The sequence below is a fragment of the Centruroides vittatus genome, unplaced genomic scaffold (genome assembly GCF_030686945.1).
Source record: "Centruroides vittatus isolate TY-2023 unplaced genomic scaffold, ASM3068694v2 contig_19, whole genome shotgun sequence".
Classification (NCBI taxonomy): Eukaryota; Metazoa; Arthropoda; class Arachnida; order Scorpiones; family Buthidae; genus Centruroides; species Centruroides vittatus.
In genome coordinates this window covers 5,850,593-5,873,737 of record NW_027121169.1, presented here as the reverse complement: position 1 = coordinate 5,873,737, position 23,145 = coordinate 5,850,593, and the positions used below count along the sequence as shown (strand labels likewise).

Genomic DNA, 23,145 nt, shown 5'->3' with positions numbered 1-23,145 from the left:
ACCAAATATACCCTTCTTGTCATGTGGTATGCAGTCATTATTAAAACTTACTATGTTTTGAATTTATAATTATTATTAAAAATAGTACAAGTGTGTGCATTAAATGTTAAATTTGGTACTTATTTAGTAAACAATGATTCTGTATTCAGAAAACACGATAAATTGCTGCTGCATAAATGTATTTTGTTTTTTATATAAAAGGCTAGTAATTCCTGTAGTAATAATAAAAGTTCCACCAGAAATGTATTCTGAAAGTTGCATTCTTATATAATAAGCATCACCAGGTAACTCACATCATGTAGTAAACTGAATTACCTGGGATCACATTAACTCAACTGGGATGCCAAAAATGAACATGGGTGTTAAGTTACCACAAATTGATTGACTTCTTTTTTCTGACCAATAGACTAGAAAGCAGAGGACAGGAATGATACAGATGAGATAGATTTGTGTGTTGTTTGCCTCATGCTTACTTGTTCTGTATACTAGGTACAAGATTAACTGGTGCAAATAATACTTTCCCTTTCATCATGAATAACTGAGAGTCTACTATATATTACAAATTGTAGTTCATTTAAAAAAATGTGTCTTGATGGGCTACGAAACTGATTAGGTATGCCACATGCAAGCAGCGGTTCAGCACAAGAATCGTTTTAAATCAAAAGTTGTCTGATTTGCAAACACGGATCGTTAATGCAAGAAAACACAAAACAGAGCAAAAATTGGTGAAAGATATACTTTACTAACTTTGTATACATACATACCCACCTGCACACATTAAATGTACAAATCTCACAAACCAGAATGTACAAATTTATGTACAGACATTATTCTGTTCCAAGATGTTTCGTTAATTGAACACGTACGATCGGGTTAATGTAGTTATTTTTTTATAAATGCAATACACATCAGAAATATAAATTACAATGGGAAAAATGAGGTTCCAGTTTAGGACTCTCTTACAATCTCTAAATAAATTAATTCACACTTAATTCTAAATTTTTAAGGAAATAAAATTTAAAGTACAAAATACAAATGGAATGTCATTAGACAGCAAATTCCGCTTTGGTTTCGGAAAGGAGGTCAGTCTTTCTGCAGGCAAAACGTAATTTGGATCAGGTTTTGTTCGAATGTCTGCCGACAGCTCAAAGTAAAATGAAGAACGAGAAATTGAGGCATGTGCAAAACAAAACTTGAAACCTTGAATATCACATTGTCAACAATGAATACGGTTCATTTAAAAATGTATAGTGTTAAGCGAATAGTATAAAAAACAGACGAGACATCATATCACACACGAGCGACAACTTTCTGGGGTCTTTTTTTTTTTTTGGTGAATTTTTAACTAGGAACTAACAATATTCTTAACAACTTAATTAAATAGTAATTCATAAATAAGTTTCTACCAAAAAGACGCATTTTTCAAAAACTATGTACACATCTTTGGTTATTTTTGTGTGCTATAACAACAGAAAATGTGTTTGCTTACATTATATACATACATTATAATTTCTTAAAACACAGAAGAAAAAGATATTAAAATGCGATGATTACCCTTTGAGTCGGCTTTCCCCCATATCTTAATATTTTAGATACCTTAGAATGGCATTTGATTTTTCCAGAAAGAATAGAGTTTTAAATTTTGATATGATAAGGTTCTCTATATGTATATAAATGCAATGGATGCTTAACATTATTAAAGATAATCAGAAAATTGATATGATTTTAATTAATTTTGAAAGAGCTTTCCTAAAAAACAGAACATTTTTTTATTTTATTAAAATGGCAAACAGAATGAGTATGCTAATTAAGTGCTTTAAATTCTTTGTCGTGGAAGACAATCCATTTTGACACTTACTACTTTGAGAATTACTTAAACAATTAAACTTTTTCCTCATAGAAGGATGTGGAATGTTTTCTAGAAGCAGTGATGCTTCTATAACTTTATTTTCCCCTTGATAATTTAATCTTGTGACAGTTTAGTACTTAAATTACCATATAAATTCCTTTCATTTGAGAACCAGAGTCATCGAACGCATATTTAAATAACTTATGCAAATCCACAAGACAACTTTTAAGTATGTGAAAGACGAAAGAATTTCTGACAAAGTAATTCGTTATCATTATTATTTTTTAAGTGTGACACAATATAATATCTAAATGAAATTGCACGTTAGTTCAGTCGTCACAACTTGTTTCTCCTTTTCCTAAATTTTCTGACCTATTTTTCCATTTTTGCTTTTCAAATATCACAACTTTTTCTTATTCAAAAAACATATACGTATATACGTATGTTTATTTCTTCCCCCCTCACAAAATATTTAAACTAAGACTCTATACATGGCTTCAATTTCAGACATAAAAAATTTTCTACATTCGGGACGTTTTGTTTTTAGGGTGGGAGTGAGCAAACCGTTTTCTACTGTGAATAATTCTGGATGTATATAAATATCCTTTGCCTGTAATCACAAGAGATAGGAATTATAATGTTTCTTGCACTATTACATCATTAAAAACTTAAGAGCAAATTTTTTACCTGTTCGAAAGAATTGAGGCCGGCTTCTTTCCCTAGTTTGGCGAGATCTTCCAAAATTGTTTTCTTAACAATCTGTAAAATGTAGAAATAAAGCAATAAGATATTGAATTTCTAATCTTTATATTAACAAATTGGATATAGCCAAACTAAATACATTTAGATATATTAAAATGTGTACAACTTTCAAGACTTGTAATAAAAAGACACAAAATGTTAATCATAAGTGTTGTAGAAAAACATTTACAAGCATCTTACTTTAGTTAAGGAAGGAGAAGAGTACGACTATCACTTTTCATATATTTATTGTAACACAGACTGTTACAATAAATTTCTTTAAGAACCGATTGTACAATTTTTCTTCATCCTTGTTCTGGCTTCCTATTGTAGCTTTTCTATAAACCAGATGTCCCTGTCACTGCTGATAGTGCTCTAAATAAACCTGAAAGACTGTCGCTGTGTTTCATTTTTATACATTTAGTTAAAAAGTTAGTACTTACAAAGATTAAATATTTAAAGATATCTTAGGCAAAGGCGAGCAACTGAAAGTTTTGATTTTTTCTCTGATTTTTCAATTTTTTCATGAAATTAAGATGTTGCTGACACTTCAGATTAAAGTCAACAGGAAAGCTCAGATGATATTTTGCCAGAAAGAAAATGTTTTCATTTAATAGTGTTTAGTAGTGAAGAAAAAAATTAATATTTACATGCAATACTTTTTGATTGTCATTGATTTCTTTAATAATCTTATTTCTCTTAATTATGAAAAAGAATACTATACTTTTGTTAACTTTGGAACCTAAACTTATGTTTTGTACTCGTTCTTTGTTTTGGATAGCATGGACTTACATAACATGAAAATTTTTGAAACCTAACTAATGTGTTGTACAGGGGATATCGGTACTTATAAATTTAGTCAATTTACACAATTTAGAAGGATGACATATTTTATTATTCATTTCGTTAAATAATATTCTCAAATGTGTTTTTGTTATAATTTCTAGAAATTTTGCAATAATGCATTATTATTTATTACTCTTAATAAAAATGATCCAGTTTGACAGTCTGTTTATGAATGATCACCACAACATAGATCAAGGTCTATTACAAATAGATTGCAGTGGAGTCATAATTGGATGAAAGTTTTCTATACATATAATACAAAAATAAATTGTTTCACATTACATATTGCAAAATTAATTAATTAAATGACAAACATATTTTGAAAGAAGAAAAAAATTAATTACAGAAAAGTTGTGTTTGTGATGTAATACACTTAATTAAATAATCATTTGGATTTGATCTATTTAATTTACAATGTTAATGTTATTAATGCTAGATAAACTTTCATAATTTTTTCTTTTATGAAATTTGAAAACATGGGTGGTCTTTGGTTAGTGCAATGAACACAGACAAAAAACAGCATGTTAAGAAAAACTCTTCGTACAGTGCTTATTGATGACTGTTATACTAAAATAATGGCACATTACATAGTTTTAGTAGAGTCACATTAACTAAGGATTCTAATTATAAATATACAACAACCCTTTCTTATAATCAAATGTACACATTAGTGAGATTTATTAACTTAATTTTCTTAACAAAAAACCCTACAAATAAAAAAATTTATAAATATCAAATTCTTAGTATGATTTCATGAATATGAAATACAAAAGTCCAACAAAGGTGAGATGAGGCCCATATTGGTCACATTTGCAAGGCACAATATTAAAATCTCCTTTAGATATCCAATATTTTGATTTTACATATTTAATTTTTAAAAGGTTTGATTGTAAAGGTATATAAAAGTAAAAATAGAAAGTATTCCCCAAGCAAACTTTCTAAGACTTTTATAATTCTCTTCTGGAAGTGAAATGTCAAAATTTAGAACTTCCTTCTCTAGATACATTTTTATAAAAATCATTTAGATCAAGAATATTAATTCTAGCTGACTTTTCCAAAGTTTATATGCTTTCAAATTAGTTTGACTATTTCATCTCCAAGTACAGTACATAGAAAGAACAAATTCTCAGAACTTATACTGGGAGTATGAATACTTGAACTCTATTTTGCTATTAGGACACTTGCAATTTACTATACATAGTCTTTGTTTTATACATTTCACTGGTCTATACACACGTGCTTTACAATATGGATTTGAGACAAAAATATTAGTTCAACACCAAACAACAAAAAGTAATTATTATAATTAAGTAAATTTAATAGCAAGAAAATTTCACATTTTTATCAATTTCTTTGCCTATCTGAACAACTTTTTCTAAATAAATCATGAGCCTTTAATGTCTATTAAGCTTACTAAACTGAAGTTTGGGGTGTACTATAGATTACCCCCTATGGAATTTCAAAACTTTGATTATATGTTTGAACTCAGGGGAACGAGATGAGTTCAACGGTACCCTATTTTTGGACCGGGGACAAAAAATAAAAAAATTATCATGCTTTTTAAGTTACCATACTTTTTTAATGCTCTCATGAAGACGGCACCATAGTTGCTAGTACTGCCATCTTGCGGTAAAGTCTGCAAAACGTGACGTCGGACTACGGTCATCTCCAGTAGGGTTAAACACACGATACAAGAGTGGAGAGAGCGACGCAACTTCCGATCATCGCGCGATCGCCATTTCGGTTAATGTTACTTATGGCAGCAAACTTGGCGAACCATTCCGACTGTTCGTGCTCTCAACTGACCTCCTGGAGGGGAGCTGCCGGCAGGCTGCCATGTGCTAAACATCACTAGTTATTGATTCACGGTAGTTATTGAACAAAGTAAAAAAAAAAGGGGGAAACGTCTACTAAAGGCAATTTTAACGGCAAGCGACGCGACTCCCGATCGTGATAGCAAAGCTGACTTAGCGGAGAGAGCGACGCAACTCCCTATCATCATGCAATCGCTGGAAAAAAGTATAACAACTTTTTTATCTTTAGTCTCCGGTCCAAAAGTAAGGTATCGTTGAACTCGTCTCGGTCTCCTGAGTTCAGATATATATCCAAAGACCCGAAATTCCATAGATAGTAATCTATAGTATCCCCAAAGTTTGTACTGAATGGTTGCACTATGACAATGACTAAATATTGAATCTTGAGCAATACACAACTAAAATAGAAAGATAACAGTTAGTGTGATTGCTTTACAAAGACAAATGCCAAAAATACACATTTTTGTAGTTGTTGTTGGTACTGTATATTGTTATACGAACTAAGGCAGAATTGAATACAGCCTTAGTTCATATAACCATATGGATTAATTACTGACAATTTATGGTTTATATTTATATAAAATTTAAAAGCAATTAATCACTTCACTTTCCAAATTTATTTTATGTTTGAAACTAAGTTGAAATTTTGAAACTCTGCATCTAAAGTTTGAAGACTTCATTTGCATTTATTTACACAAGATATTCTATCCAATTTTTATGTACTGCACCGAGATAAACAAAGTAAATGATAAATCTGCTTTTGATTATTAACAGTTGACTATTTTGCTAAGTAGAAAGAAAGATATAAATTTAAATGTGAAGTAAAGAACCAATTGCGATTATTTAAATGAATAGTTTTATTTTACAAAAAAACTATTCATTTAAATAATTACATTGGTACAGAGTAAATAATGAATCAAATTGTTGTCAAAGGTAAAACCAGCTCATAAATAAGCAAGTGTATTTTAATGTTAACCATCAGTTCATTTTTAAAAAAGAACAATTCAAGTTTCTTATTTTGTGAATAAAAATGTAAATATTTAAATAAACTCAAATCATTTTGGAAATAGAACATTTTAAATCTGAGTTAAACATGTTTTCCAACTGCATATCAATAGAATACAGTCAATTCCACTTCATTGGGACACATTGGGACTAATCCATTTTGGCTCAATTAAGCGACTACCCCAATTAAACGAACTAATAATAAATTCTAAAATAAGTAATATGTAGGTAAATAAATAAGTAGGTAAAAAATAATAATTAGGTACCTATTTTAATGCTTTATTAAATCAAAATACAGAAAATATTTGTACTATAAATTTTCCAGACTCAACGATAGATAACTGATTCACATCATGCTAATGTTGCCAAATACAGTATTAGTAGTGATGTACTGTACATAAGAGTTGACCATTCAATTCGTTCCTCATCAAATGATTTTTCCTTTCTCCCTTTTTAGTTAGAACATGTTCTAACTAAAAAGGAAGAAAGAAAAAGGTTTGTCCAAAGGTCACCTTACGGTCTTCCTTTAAGCACAGTTTCCTTTACTTGGAGATGGGCTATTTCAGCAAGAGCATCCATAGAATCTGCCAACTCCAGATGCTGGTCTCAATGATTGGATGGCTGCTGTTCGAATCTAGACATAATTATGCACATAATACTTTCCAAGGAAACTCCTAGCTGTCTTTCAACTCAGTCGAGAGACCTTGAAAAATTGTTCAGGGATCTTTGTCCCTTTGCTTTTAAAGGGATCGTCTAGTCCAATCCAGAGCAGGTCAGTAGCTCGCATTCAGGTTCATCTCAGACAGAATCCCTGTGCAATACATTCCACTGTGGTGACCCCCTCTAGAAAAACTGAACTGCCCGAGCAAAAGACAAAATCGCTTTGTCTCTGCCAATTGTTAGGTCTACATGACATTAGTGTACATAAAGTCAACATATTTTTGGAAGATCCCTAAAATATATCAAAACTTGCAAAATTCCTTTTCTGTTACTGTCCCAATTAAGCAATTAAATTATATATTAATTTATTAGTATGGCCCAATAAAGTGGCTGCCCCGATTAACCGGTGGTCCAATTAAACAGAATCGACTGTATATATTACATTGTTTCAATTGCAAACCAGAAAAAAGAATGTATGACTGATGGGTGTAATATTTTAATATTAAACTGTAAAATTAGGGCAACAAAACAGCTGTAAAGGAAAGTAATTGTTACAATTTGCTGTTATTCTCATTATTGTTGTATTTGTGTTTTGTAAAAAACAAAATAGAACACTGACTTTCAAAATATCAAAATTACATTTTGCATAATTGATTTAACAATTCTAAATCATAAAATCAAAAAACTAACCTTGTTTTTGCACATTTCATCCCAAGTGTCATTGATGGAATGTTCTAAGCACCACTGTTCTAAAACTTCTCTGTCAGGTACAACGATCCCAACGAGACAAGACTGCGTAAAAATGGTTCAATGTAAAATTAATACAGACCTTTTTAAATAAGATACTCAAATTTGAATGATTTGATTTACCTTTAGAGATTCTCCGTGAATAAAAATTTGTGCAACAAAAGTACTACGCGAATAAATATTTTCTATTTTTTCTGGCGCTACAAATTCTCCTTGGGCTAATTTGAAAATATGATTTTTTCTATCTATAATTTTCAAAGTACCATTCTGAAAAAGAAAATTTTTGATTTTAAAAATAATTAGTTGTATATAGAAAATGCTTAAGTAATTCTGATTTAAGAAACGAACATATAAACACTACTCCATTAAATGTTTTATAAAGATTAAGATAGAATTTTCTGTATTATTGATTTTTACTCTAGCTTGTTAGTAAACTTAATTGTAATTTATCTATTATTCAACAGGAAGACATACAGGTAACCACATTCCGATGTCTCCGGTATGCAGCCAGCCTTCTTTGTCGAGAGTTTCTGCAGTTTTCACTGGATCTTTTAAGTAACCTTGAAAGACTGTTGTTCCTTTAACACAAATCTAAAGAAAAAAAATATATGATAATTAATTTGATTTGTTAATGTAAGACACAGTGCCTTCTTATATGGCTTACAATGGGAAGCTTAAACATATTTCCTAGGTTTGGATCAGTATTCACATGTTTATTCTATGCCATAAAAAAGCATCCTGTAAAGCTGTAGGTTCCATCTTTTCTATTTAATTCGAAAAAATTGCAATTTTTAGGTCAGACAGAAGATCACTTTTGGACCCAGGGAATCAGATATTAAAAAAACAATTTTCATGTATGTGGATTGTCTGAAAACTGAGTTCCAATTTTTTTAAAAAAATGCCAATTTTCTCAACAAACTTTAAATACCTTGAATGTTTGATAGTTGGCAAACAGTAGGAGTTGTTGTAAGAGATAGAGATTTCACCTGCAGATTCTGTAGTTGCATGTTAATGCTTGCTGGAAGTTTAATTTTTTTTTTTTACATTTCTCACTATAAACTGTGATGATTTCGAGTTATTATTATTTTCAGACAAGTAATGTACAGTAATTAAATACAAGGAATATAATTAGGAAGGAAGTGAATTATTAAGATGAAAATCTAGCAAAGTGTTGCGTAACTTTTCCAGCAACACTTAACAGATGGTGCCACATGCAGTTTTATGATATTTTATTAAAAAACTTTAAGCTTTTTGTCTCTGACCACTTGGCAACCGTCAAACATTTGAGGTATCTCAAGTGACAGTTCAGAAAATTGGCATTTTTTTTAAATTTTAAACTGTCAGTTTTCAGACATAATTCACATGTATAAAAATTATTCCAATATCTGTCAATTCCCCAGGTCTGAAAGCAATTCCGCATAACCTAAAATTGCAATTTTCTTGAATAAAACATAAAAGTGAAACTTACAACTTACTGGAGAAACTTTTTAGTCCCCTACATTGACCATGCAAAAGTTTATCCTAATTTGTACAATATATATTTTTAAGTCCTCTTGTCAATTACTGGCATCCACAATTGGATCAAACAAATATTTTTAATGGATAGTATATAATTGTCTCTGAACTCAAAATTCTTTGTACAGATAGTTGATGATCGTGCAGTAAATGAATATACAATGTACAGAGTACAAAATATCAAATACTAATGATTAATGAACTTAATCTTCATGCAACAATTGTGTAAAATCATCATTAGCATAAATATATAAATAAACTAATTATTTGTTAGTATATTCATAATTGTAAATATTAGCATATTAGACACTTGTTGAAAGATAAATTGCTGAACAAACATCGAATATTTCATCAGGAACATAAGTAAGATTTAAGAAAATTTAGAAGTGTCTTTTGAAATTTTCAAGAATTCTAAATTATGAATTTTTAGTGCTAATAATCAACCAACCATCAGCCAAATTAATTAGGCAGAAATTATGCTACAAATATTAATTAGAAATTACATGACAAGAACTAGTGCATTTATATTTAACAAATCAATAGTTTATTACAATCCACTTGTATTAAAAATGTAAGATATATTGTTATTTTCATAATTCTCTTTAAAGGAAAAGATTTTTAAATGAGACATCACAATGATGACAAAGAAAGTTCTCCAAGAATCCATTTGAATCAAGAATATAAATGATAGTTGGACAATTGAGGGAGCAAAGATTCAGTCTGTTGCAACAGTGGGAAATTCAAGTTAAGACTGCATGTTAAAATTTTTAATAGTTGTGTAAGATGTTCAAAAAATTACAGTCTAGTGAAAAATTTGTAATGAGATTAACATTATACATATGATATTGCATATGAGACCTAAGTTGTATGCAATACTGTATGGTCAACTGGTACTGAATGAACCACTTATATATACAGTGGTACTTTGACTTACAAGTGTCCCAACAAGTGAGTTTCTCGAGATACAAGCTGTCTCTTGGCCAATTTTTTGCTTCAAGTTGAGAGCTAAAATTCGGGTTAAGAGCCAGCTTCAGATACCCCACTGCTACTTAGCACAACAAACCATAGATTAAGAAAAAGAAGATGGAAAACTGCCATAATTTTGTCATTTTCATTACTCTTCCAATGTCTGACAGGCTAGCTTATAGTAAAACACATGATTGAGTGACAGGCATTAGTTCACTTTCTTGTTGTGTGCAACACAAGTCTCTCTCATTTTCCATCTTTTCTTTCTTTATCTGTGCAGCAAACACTGCAACATCCACAAAACCAGTTTATTGCAGTACATTCTATTGTATTTTTTTATACAATATTCATTATTTATAAGTACATTTTTCTTATTTAAAAGCATGTAACAAAAAATTATAGTGTTTTAAGAAATCCATAATGTATTAATGGCATTTCAACTCATTTCAATAGGGAAAATTGATTTGACATACAAGTAATTTGAGTTACAAATTCTCTCATGGAACAAGTTAAACTCTTAAGTCAAAACACCATTCTACAGATCACGTATCCAATACCACCTATAAGGTGGTATTGCATACAAGATCTGTAACTTTAACGTCATTAGAAATTTCTCGGTGTCTGAAGAGTTACTGTGCAACATGTATTAGTCATTTCAACATTAATGATTCCCTTATCATCAAATACAGAAAATTTAAGTTTCTTTCTTGAAAACAACAAATATATATAACTCATTTCCCTCAGAAGTTTATTTCATAAATGCTAAATCATCCCAAAAATAATACAACAGCAATTAAGTTAGTCTGATACTCTTTTTGAAATATTAAATTATTTATAACTTATGTCACTCACATATGTTATGTGGCTACAAACATACTGTATTTATGAAAGTAGTATAACTAATAAATTTGTACAAAACAAACAGAAATCCCAGTTTAAGATTTTATACAATTAATTTGATTTTAGTGGCAAATTTTACAGAATTTACTATTGTGACTCAATAACTAACTTATATTAACTGTTTTTAACATGGTTCATTTTGATGTTTGGTGAATTCTTTACACTACTTAATTACTAATTAATTTTAATTGTATATTACATAAACTAAGTACTTTATTAAATAATTCCTATTAGTAAAATATCCAACTTTTTCTCGTTCTGTTGATTTGATAGTATGCTTTAAGAAAGCCTATTTAAGTGAACTGATTTAAACTATAACTGTTCTGTAACTCTGAAAATTGCATATAATGACCCTTTCAAAGAATAGTTATTACTAAAATCTAAAAATCTAAGTTAAATGCATATGTATTACTCAACAAATTGCATAATAGTTTATATACACTTACCTCTCCTTTTTTCTCACTTGCAAAGTACTCCATTTCAGGGACATCTACTAACTTCACACTACAGCAAGGCAAAGGTGGGCCCACGTGATCTGAAAATAATTTGCAAATAATTGATGATGCTAAATTCTCTTGTCATATATCACAAGTTATCATACAGCAAAAATTGCCACATTTCCTTAATTCTAAGATGTGCCATAAATGTGAAATGAAATTTTTAAATATTTTTATGAGAGGATAAAATTAATAATTTAAGCATATTTTCAAGTTTTGTTAAGTAACAACAAGTTAAAAAACAATACAAAATACCATAAAACATAACATGTTTGACATAACTATTTTCACATTCCTCTGATGAAGCATTAAAACAAATAGTTTTTCATTTTAATGCTGCATCATAGTAGTCTCAAAAGCCATTTCAAATGTTAAGAAGGGGGTTTAAATAAAATTCATTACCAACAAAGCTTATTTAAACTGACATAAGCATTAATCAACATATCCAAAAATATTGATCACACTGGGGTAAAAAATGAAAATGTCTGATCCTAATAGAATTTTTTATGCTGTTTTCAAATATATATAAACAGTTTTTCTCCAGCATGTCTGGTTTTTCTTTTTTGTGACAGTTTAAATGTAAAACATGCTTATTTAGACCAGTGGTCTCCAAAGTGGGGCATGCCAAGTTTTTCTTTCAAAATATTGTGTGTGTCCTGTCTGCAGTCTGTCTAATGTTACAGTCATCCTCCAGAAGAAGTAGGCTCACAATCATTTGCAATCATACACAGAAAAAAATTCAAATTGTGTATTTATAGTGAAAGCTTAGCAAATTTTTCTGACAAAAAATATGAGTAATTTATTCCGTAAACATAGAAAAATGTACATATAAAATCTAATTTATTTGAAAAGTTTTATTGAAGAAAAGTAAGATTCATTTAGACTCAACATTCCTTCCAATTCCTTGTCTGAATATGTATTCAAGAACCCAAAAATAATAGATTTTTGAACATGTAATAACAGGTATGCAGCACTGGTCAAGACAACATTTATATATACTGTATATATATTGTAGGGGGTACAACTTATAATTACTTTTGTCTTAGGGGTATGCAATCAAAAAAGTTTGGAGATCACTGATTTAGACATCATTCATAAACTCTTATTTATTTATCTTATCTAAAATTGTCAGGGGAGAAATCCAGGTGGGAATCCGAGAAATGCATTTTGAGGGACCTATTATATCCCATATCTTTGTAAGATTGTAAGAGCCCATTCACAATTATGCAGTAATTTGGAGCTTTGTGATTACCCAAGAAATTTTGTGCAACACCTCTGAATGACTTCCATGCTGGCTTTTCAACTGTGCTTAAAATACTCCTAAATTTACTTTGGGTCACATAATCAAGACTGTAAAGACATCAGCTTGCTCTCAAGAACACTTTGGTTCAAGTCCGTCAGAAACCTTGGAAATTTTTTTGTAATATCCTGGCTTTGTCAGACACTGTCCACAGCCAATCCACCCATAATCAGATTGACTAAACTCACAAAGGCATGATTAGAAAGAACCTCTAAGACTAAGAATGTATATGTGATTTTCTGTTGCATAACAAAAAATTGCTTATGCATTCCTAGGTTCAGAACAAGCCTGGTTGCATCTTTTTAATCATTCCAATTATTTGGCACCATATGTGCATATTCATATTAAAAACTGTGTTTCATTTCTGCAACTATAAAACTGTGTGCTTAGTGCCCATAGAGTAGAGTTACTGTGAAACAAAACAAAGAATGAAATAGAACATTAAACATTCTTGTTCTAAAATTTTACAATGATTCTTTTTTTAAAATACAGTGGGTGATCGGTTAATGAACACTTTCGCAACAGATTTTTATGTTCAGACAACGAACATCTCACAGAACAAACACAAGAAGCAGCAACATAAAATAATGAATACCCATTGGTTTTCCCTTGTCTTCGGGCAACAATTCGAAACTTTTCGAAATGTGAGAGACGTCGACATCGACACTCAACCCAGTACATACTGATCATAGTATTCCTCTGAACTTTGAAACTCTCCCTTGTAATTCTAGCCTTTTATTTTTCTGACTGAAACAATTCTTTTATAGGATTCACAAGACTGTCGGGTGGGCACTTGTTAAGTTTTGTGTCGGTTTTTATTTTCTAAAAGGTGAGAGTATAATAGCAAAGGTAGAGTGGGCAGTATGGCTCAAACAGGTCTGCAGTAGGCCACAGTTCAATCTTATCTAAGAAAAATACTGTATTATTAAGAAAACTCAAGCGGCTTAAGGAGTAACAAAAATCACATCTGAGAAATAAAGAACATTGAAGAGCTGATAATGGAACCTGAAACTGATCTGACATCAGAAGAATGCCAAGAACTCTTAAATGAAGAACACCAAGAAACTCAGCAAGATATGTTTTCTTCTGAAAAAGAGGATTAATGCCAATATCTGCTATTAAAGTCTTTTGAAGAAATGGGAGAATGTCAGAACAACGGTCTTAGAATGGCATCCGAACTATATTGAGGTCAATAGGCTTGGGGATCTCTACAATTACAATGCTATCAATTAATTCTGAAAAATCCTGAAGAAGAGAGAAAAGCAATTGACATTAGACAGATCCTTTAACCCCCACAAATGGAAAAAACATGACTAATAAAAATGCAAGACTGTGTATATATGTATTTTTATTATTACAAAAATAAACATAGTAAAAAGTATATATTTTTATTTTTTGGGGTCTCCAGAACGAATTAATCAAATTTCCATAAAAATCTAGGGTAAATTGATAATCGGTTAACAAGCAAAGTCTTGGAATGGATTATGTTTGTTAACCGATCACCCACTGTATAAAATTCAAAATATAATTATGGACATTTCTGAATATAAAATTATAATAATAAAACACATCATTTCTGGAAATAATCATTGTATATCATTTTTATTCCCTATTCAAATTACATTTACACTAAAAATGTCCTAAAAAAGTAATAAAATAAAAAGTTTCAAAATAAATATTTGTAATGTAGTGTTTTCACTCTACATAATTTTGTCAGTGGTGAGTCAGGAGTTGTATGTGGGGGAAGCAATTACATCCAAGAAGCACTCACAGAGTAATATATTGCTTCTTTCAAGAAATGGATATTGGGAACAGGAAACATTGTTTATTGGAGTTTGGTTGTCTATTACATAAGAGACAGGAGTAGCCAGTCAGTCTCAAGCTTTGAGACTTTCATCATTGTTGAGTGTTTTGCTGTCTTTTGGAGTTGCAGTCTAATATAGTATTTGCACACACTATATTTTTTAACTTCCTAAAACAAAAAGCTTTCTTTTTAGTGTATTAATTCTACAGTGCAAAATTTTATATATTTTTGCTCTTCAAAAGTCTGTATGTAATGAAAAATTTATAGTACCTCTTGTTTATTTTTTTATTTTCTATTATTTATGTTTTGTTTTTAACTATGTTATTAATATTTCTACTCTAATTTCTCTAAAAATTAGAAAAACATATGTAGTTTAATTAATCATTCAATTTTTTAAAGACTTTTTAACCACTTATTCTTTTAGGATAGAATAAAATAAGTCAACATACCAACATCTGGATCCCCTGGGATTGTTAAAGTACAGGGTGCTACACATTCTGTTTGTCCATAGCCTTCTATTACCTAAAATAAAAGTCTATTATTGATTTCTAAAACTATTTTTTGAAGACAGTTTCCAGTATAAATCTAAATTATAAATTATTTGAAATTAAAAGCATACTAATGACAGAACACTGATTATCTGGACCAATTGCTACCACATAAAATGAATGGCCATGGCCATTTTGGATTAAAAATTATGAATATAAAAGATATCACTTTTAAGCCAATTTTTATATCTTATTGAATTTAATCTATTACACAGTTAAAACTGTTGAACATATTATGATAACTTCAATAATATACATTGTAATTCTTAATATATCAAATTTGATCTGTTTACAGCATTTACTTGAATGTAAAAGGCCATCAAATCTAAGATGCACCTTAAATTTTACATGCTCACTCAAGGATTTATTTTGAAAAAATAGAAAAAAAAATAATTTATGTCACAACAGAATCAGCTTCATTGACAAAAATTTGTTCAGTATTTATTGCACAGTAAAGTAAGTTATATATAGTATCAAAGTTGAAAATCTCTTCACTTTCCTTTCAGACTATTCTAAATCAACTCTGTATTTGATGTTCATGTCTTCCCACGTGCAATCATCCTAGATGCCATTTACAGCATTGAAAATGTTACATTTCTTTAAAGAGATCTGAATAACTTTTTCTGTGATTTTCATCCAACTATAGTCTGTCTATGGAAAGAATCAGCCATTGTCACCTAGTTGTGGCAAGTGACTTCCAGTTTCTTCTACATTTGTTAGACATGTCACCACCATTAAAAACAGTGTTATAAAAGTTTCATATTGGGTACTGGAATATGAAGATTGCTATGGTTGTTAAAAGCATTCTTTTACAGTTACTGCATGCTATAAAAAAATTAACATAGTTAATAGAAAAGTAATTTTGCCCATCTAGTGAGAGAATAAAATCCAGCAATGAGTTGCTTAACTTTCCTAGTGACATTTAAAATTTTGGTGCCATCTGTTATATTTTATTAAAAAACTTTTTACCATTTTATAATAATTAAAAATATAAAAAAGCTTAATTTTGAGTATAGCAATGGGTTTTATAAAAAATTGTAAATGCTAACAAAAAATTGTCATTAAGCTTGACCCTACTGGATATAGGACAGCACCCCCTCTATTTCCCCACCCTGTTAACTTTTAACCACCAAATTTTAACAGCACCAATCCACTAATACACACAACCTTACTGCAAAATTTCAGAAATTTTTGGCAAAAAGCACAGAAGTTATTAAGCTTCAAAGAGGATGAACAAAATCATCTCTCCGACACACACTAATATTCATACACACAGGAAAAAAAAGCCAAAATTTTTTGCATTTCTCAGCATTAAGGTCCTGAGTCCAAAAATGTAAAAATCTCAGGGTGTCATTTTTTTAACCAATTACCATACTTTCCCTATTTTATATAACAGAAAGTAATAAAATTCACATACTATCTGACATATTAAGTGTTGACACATTAGGGAATGTGCAGATTGATTTAACTGAAGTGACATCAAGAGTGACATTGCTCTCAGGTTAATTTTTTCCACAGACAGACTGTACTTATGATGTTGCTGTAGTAAGTTAGACTAATGAGATCAAGCTAAGTTGACATCTTAAATAATTATTATTATAAATAATAATCTTATAAAATCATTAAAAATGATGAAATAGTATTATTGACAGAAATAATATGCATAGCATTAGAGGTAGAGCTAATGATAACATATTACATCAAATCTGAGATGCACACTATTTTCAGAGTTACTAAAACCTGAATAAGTTCATGTTAAATTCGAGTAAATATGGTAAATAACATAGATCTTACCACACATCCTAAAGCACAACGGATGAATGTCAAGACGCTGCCCGAAAGAGAAGCTGACCCAACAACCATCAGACGTAGTCGGCCACCCATGCCTGCTCGAACCTGCTTGAAAACGAACCAGTCCCAAAATGTACTGTGACGAATTACAAACCTGAAATATTAAATAATCAATAATTTAACTGTAAAAATGATATAATATTAAGAGTAAATATATTGTTCTCTTTAATAATACATGCAATATTTGTAATCTATATTTGATAAAAATTTATTTAAAATCATTGCTGTATAAGCATTTTCAGATGTTTACAATAAAATTACAAAAGGAAGACAAATTTACCAAAATGAGAGCCATACAACAAACAAATGTGACATATGAAATTATAGAATTAATTATATATTAGTATGTCTGTCATATTCCAAACAAAATTTTAAGAAGTTGATTCCAAAAGAAAAACTTTTAGTGTTTTATTTTATTATGTATACATACATTTGGGAATCAAAAAGAGAGGTCTGCTCAAATATTTCATGAATAGAATGTCAAATGCCAGGGAAGTGTGTAACTTCAGTTCTTTAAAAACTTTTGTGTTAAACTAATTTTTCTTTGTATTGTAAAGAACTCAATACACTTTATCCTCATTACACTTCCTCATGAGTTACTTCTGGAGCAAGCATTACAATGTGTTTCATCTATTTCAGAGTGAGTGAATTCTCCTGCTCACACTCCCTAAATTTGGATGCTATCATATATAATCCTTCAAATCTAGATCCTTTAAATAAGCAACTCTGTCCTAAAACCTTCTGAACTTTTTCACAACTTCCAGGTTATGTACTTCTGATTCATTCCAACACATTTACAGAAAGTTGTTTGCAAACAAGGGCTAAATTATACAAAATTCCTGAACATAATATTTATGTAATTACCTGTCTAAATCAGCTTTTTTACTATTAAATGCTTTTTCTAATAGCCATTGTTTCCATTTGCTTCCACTAACATTTGACTGCACCTAAAAATGAAAAAAATAAAAAAATTATTGTATTAATTAATAATAATTAATAAGCAAAATTAATTTTCACTAATATTTAAATTTTGTATTTATAAATATGTTATTTAATTCATAATTCTAAAAATTTTAATTGAATTATTACAAAATAATAATTTATATCCTCCACTCCTCAAAAGTAAAAGCACAACACTATGAAGGAATGCATGCACATTGCAGGACCAGTAGTAGAGATGAGAAAGTTAAACAAAGGATTAAAAGGACAAAGATATGCACACACTCCTGTTTATTCAATAAGAAATATGGCAGTTATACAGGTCATTATAAGGTCAGGCATATTATCAACGAGGCAATTAATGGTTGCATGAGATATTATCCCTTGCCAAGCTGCATCTATTGTGGCATGCATGTTGTCTATGGTATGTAAAGGTGGTCTCAGTGCACCTTATGTAGGATGAGGTCCCACAGGTGTTTGATAGGAGAAAGAATTGGTGGGGCTGCCAGCTAAAAAAGGGATGTCAATTCTATTCAGGCTGGTAAGATTTTACCATGCAACATGCAGTTGGGAAATGTTTTGCTGGAACACAATTTCAGATGCAACCTGCACCGGTGACCAAACCACACATAATTCACTTGAATTACTGGTCCTCTGTCATTGCATCAGAAATGTGCACCAGGACTGTCTAATGACTGAACATGATGCCTCCCCAAACTATGATGCCTATTGGGAAAACAGTGCAAAGCTTGGAAAAAAGGGCTGGCACATAACATTCCCTGGGATACAGCCACACTTGTCATTCCTCATAAGACAGAAGCGGCAATCATCCATAAACAATACCTGATGCCATTCAGTGGTTCAGTTGCAATGCTGACAACACTATGCCAGGCATGCAGTCTTCTGTCAAGTGGTTAATGGCACCTCTGTTGTGAATGGTTTAAATGGACATAGATGGACAACAAGTGGCTTTGGATGTCATATGCCATGGTGAATGCCAATGTGCCATTCGGTAAATCTGCCAGTTCATGCACACCATTGTGTGCTGATGCAATTCACTTCCTCTTTGGTGTGTTTGCAGATATTCCTTTGTCCATCATGTCACACATTGCTGGATGGTTGTGGCCAACATGCATGGCAACTGCATGCATCAACAAACTGAGGTCGTACTGCTTCAAGATACGGTCTTGTTCCCCAGCCATTAATTGATGGTATTCAGTCATCTCCGCATTTGGTAGGCATTTTCTACACTTCTTCGAAAGTTCAGCTGCCGCAAATGGTCCCTGATAGCATTTATTGCCCCCAAACCAACTACTGGTATTTCTAGCCTAAAACTGGTCCTGATGCAAATGCAAACTTAATCATTTACATATTTCTGTCACCTCTACCAGTACTGAAATTCTCATATGGCTACATGTATTCCTTCATAATGCTGCAATTTCACTTTTCAGGAGTATATGAAGAGCGTCCCATACATATAAAGGCACAATTTATTATGCAAATAAAAGCTAAACTAATTGTCATATAACAAAACTAATTTAATTTTGAGGTAGTTACAACTTACAAATAAACATATTGTTTAACAACTTAACAATAAATTAATTTAAATCAAAATCACATTTCTCGTTGTCCGAAATTACAATTTCATAAAGTAAATATTGCAGTACAAATACTAGTCGTATCCTGCTTGCTCACCATGTCCAATCACCTGGAACAACCATTCTTCACTGCAGAGATGACCTTTCTTTGTAGGCTACAACTCTGCACAAATATGTAAAATAGTCTAAAATGTCCACAAGTGACAATCCCAACACAATTAAAAATATAACATTTTTTTGTAAAAAGGGCTGGTGGAAATTACAATTTCCACCAGCCCTTGGTAGGAAATTACAATTTCCACCAAATTGTAATTTCCACCAGCCCTTTTTACAAAAAAAATGTTATATTTTTAATTGTGTTGGGATTGTCACTTGTGGACATTTTAGACTATTTTACATATTTGTGCAGAGTTGTAGCCTACAAAGAAAGGTCATCTCTGCAGTGAAGAATGGTTGTTCCAGGTGATTGGACATGGTGAGCAAGCAGGATACGACTAGTATTTGTACTGCAATATTTACTTTATGAAAACTTAACAATAAATTAATTTAAATCAAAATCACATTTCTCGTTGTCCCAAAAATATAAAGGCAGGTTCAGTTTTCTAACAATAGAGGTCATATGGTACTACAGTATAACTATCACATATTTCAAATGTTTATTTCTGTTACGTATTGATATAAATTAATTGTTTTTCATCATGGGACGTACAAAACCCTTAACAGATGTTGAAAAAGGCAAGATTTCAGCTTTAAGAGATAAAAATTACTCAGAAAAAACAATTGCAAAGTAAATTAATCATTCTCCAACTATAATTGACAATTTCATAAAGCTTGGAGACAAATACAGGCAAAAGAAATCAACAGGTCAACCTTCAAAGCTTACTAATAAAGGAAAACATTGTATTTTGAGGGAAATCAAAAGCAACCAAACATCTTTACGAAAATGAGCATCTAAATCAAAGCTTAATGTATCAAAATCTACAATTGGAAGAATTGTTAATACATGTCAGCATCTCATCTATAAGAAGAAAAAGCCTGCACCATCACTAACCCTTTCTAAAAGCAAAAGCATGTGCAGTGGACATAGAAGCACATCATCTGGAGTGATGAGAAGTTTAAATTTCGACGGAACAGATGGTTGGACTTGTTATTGGCATGATTTGAGAGGCGAAGAAGAAATATTTTCAAAATGGCAGCAAGAGGAAGGCTCAGAGATGATGGGGTGGGTTTAGTTGGTTTGGCAAGAGAAATATTGCATTGCATGAATGCAAATCATTATCAAGACATCTTTTGTCTTTGGCTGATGTAATTGCTGGAAATCATTGGTTTTTCCAACAAGATTCACACAGCTAAATCAACTTTTGGTGGTTTTTAAGTAATGGAGTCCCAGTAATTGATTGGCCAGCTCATTCCCCAGATTTGAATCCAATGGAAAACCTCTAGGGAATCTTAACTAGATCTGTTTATGCTAATGGGCACTAATATAACAATGTAGATGAGTTAAAACATGCAATTAATATCCATTGGAAAAAAATAACTACAGTAGTCCTTCAAAAACTTATACAATCAATGTCAGACTGTATCTACAAAGTTATAATAAAAAGGGGAAGGGTATTGGTTATTGGTTAATTATTATTAAAGATTTGTAACAATACTTTCTACTGTTCTAGTGAGGGACAGTGAGAAATGTAATTTTGATTTAAATTAATTTACTGTTAAGTTGTTAAACAATATAATTACATGTTTATTTGTAAGTTGTAACTACCTCAAAATTAAATTGGTTTTGTTATATAATAATTAGTTTAGCTTTTATTTGCATAACAAGTTATGCCTTCTATGGGGTGCACCTTATTATATTATTATTTTTACAATATAATACTAATTCAGTATAAAAACTAAGTTTTTTTCTAAATACCTTATCATATATTCTGTTTAATAGCCGAGGTACACAAGGAGATAAAGTAGGCCTCAAACTTCTCATGTCATCCACTAATATCTTAATGTCTCCTTGATAAAATCCTACTGATCCACCAGTCATGTAAAGAGCAACCTTTAATGGAACATTTTTTTTAAAGGTAATTTCATTCAAACATTAAATGTGACAAACATATTTACCTGACAGCAACGTTCTAACATGTGAGCCAACGGTAGAAATGAAATCATGACATCATTTTTAGTTGGTGCTATATTTCCCTGTATAAAAAATAAGTAAATTATGTGCTCTTTAAACAAAACACAAAAATTGTAAATGACTTACTAGTTGGCTCATTACAGATGAAACATTTGCAATTATATTCCCATGAGTGAGCATGACACCTTTGGGAGTACCAGTTGTGCCACTTGTATAACATACGACAGCCAAATCTTTGGGAGACGGTTTCTGTTTTAAAATATTTACACAATAACTATAAAGCTTTATAGATATACATGTATAACAAATTCTTTAAAAATTCTTTACCATTGGACTCTTTGGATTAGTACGCCCAGATTCCTAAAATAAATTATTATTATTATAAAATATTCTAATGCAAATCATTCTAACATAGTTTTATTCTAAATTTCTTGATGTTAAAATGTTGGACTTAAATTTTATCTAATCCCAAACCCTTTAAAACGGAGGAAACCCATTAAACATTAAGTTCTCTCTCTCATACATGCAATTGCTTTTTATCATTATTGACAATTCAAAAATTTAACTAATACTCAAAATAAATCTTACATTTCTTTTTACAGTTTCTCTTACATATTTACATTAAGAATAATAAACATATAATCTGTGATTATGTGTTACATTTGTGAAAAGTACAGTGTCACCTTGAGCTGGTCATGATGATCACTATTAAACCTAATAAACACTAACATTTTTTACTACAGACTTGGGGATAATACCGGACTCTAAATAAACCAGTGGCATATGATGAGTGAGTAAGAGTTGCCAGGTCTACTACTTGCTAACTTTTCATTTGATCACTTCATATTTTACAAGTATCAAAACACTAAATTCAGTAGTAAAAATCCTGCTAATTATTATCTATAGTTTGCAATTCATGCAAAATTCTCTCTTAAAAATCAATTCATGATTTACGTGACAATAAGTTTATTTTTTCATAAACTTATTGAAAAAGTGTTTCATTTACATAATTTTTATAGACAGACTAAAAATTCTGTATATCAAAATAGTAAATATGTGAAGTTAAATTAGTTTAAATTATTCCATTAATAAGAATATTAAGCATTAATGTGTTTTCTAATTGTATTTATTGCCCAAGTGATTAGAAACTTGGTGTTCCATCAGCATTGTTTTTGCAAGACTATCAGTCTTAATAAAGAATTGGTTAATTTATACTTACTTCTACATCTTGAAATAATAAAATTTGTATTCCATGTTTTTCAGCTAACTGTTTTATTTCATCAGAGATATCTTTCATAACAATGATTGTTTTCAATGAGGGAATTTCAGAAATCTCATCCAGAAGTGTTTTAGCCTTCTCTTCTTTATCACAAATTACAATAGTTATTTCAGCTAAAAAATAATTTAAAAAAGTAATCTGTAAATAGTTTATTT

The 23,145-nt window shown here is 30.5% G+C and overlaps 1 protein-coding gene across 4 annotated transcripts in view; it reads right to left on the bottom strand.

Annotated features, from left to right (window-relative positions):
* Positions 1-722: 722 nt before the first annotated feature.
* Positions 723-23,145, bottom strand: part of LOC136970187 (long-chain-fatty-acid--CoA ligase 5-like) — a 53,244-nt gene continuing 30,821 nt past the window's right edge. For all 4 annotated transcript variants that reach the window (XM_067264604.1, XM_067264605.1, XM_067264603.1 and 1 more), the window contains exons 7-20: positions 22,931-23,103; positions 22,039-22,071; positions 21,838-21,960; positions 21,696-21,773; positions 21,496-21,630; positions 17,908-17,990; positions 16,987-17,137; positions 15,094-15,166; positions 11,490-11,578; positions 8,137-8,253; positions 7,786-7,929; positions 7,606-7,707; positions 2,537-2,608; positions 723-2,459 (exon numbers count right to left, since the gene is read on the bottom strand). In XM_067264604.1, the coding sequence (XP_067120705.1) occupies positions 2,322-2,459; positions 2,537-2,608; positions 7,606-7,707; positions 7,786-7,929; positions 8,137-8,253; positions 11,490-11,578; positions 15,094-15,166; positions 16,987-17,137; positions 17,908-17,990; positions 21,496-21,630; positions 21,696-21,773; positions 21,838-21,960; positions 22,039-22,071; positions 22,931-23,103 (1,511 nt within the window). In that variant the 3' untranslated portion in view covers positions 723-2,321. The remainder of the gene's footprint in view (positions 2,460-2,536; positions 2,609-7,605; positions 7,708-7,785; positions 7,930-8,136; positions 8,254-11,489; positions 11,579-15,093; positions 15,167-16,986; positions 17,138-17,907; positions 17,991-21,495; positions 21,631-21,695; positions 21,774-21,837; positions 21,961-22,038; positions 22,072-22,930; positions 23,104-23,145) is intronic.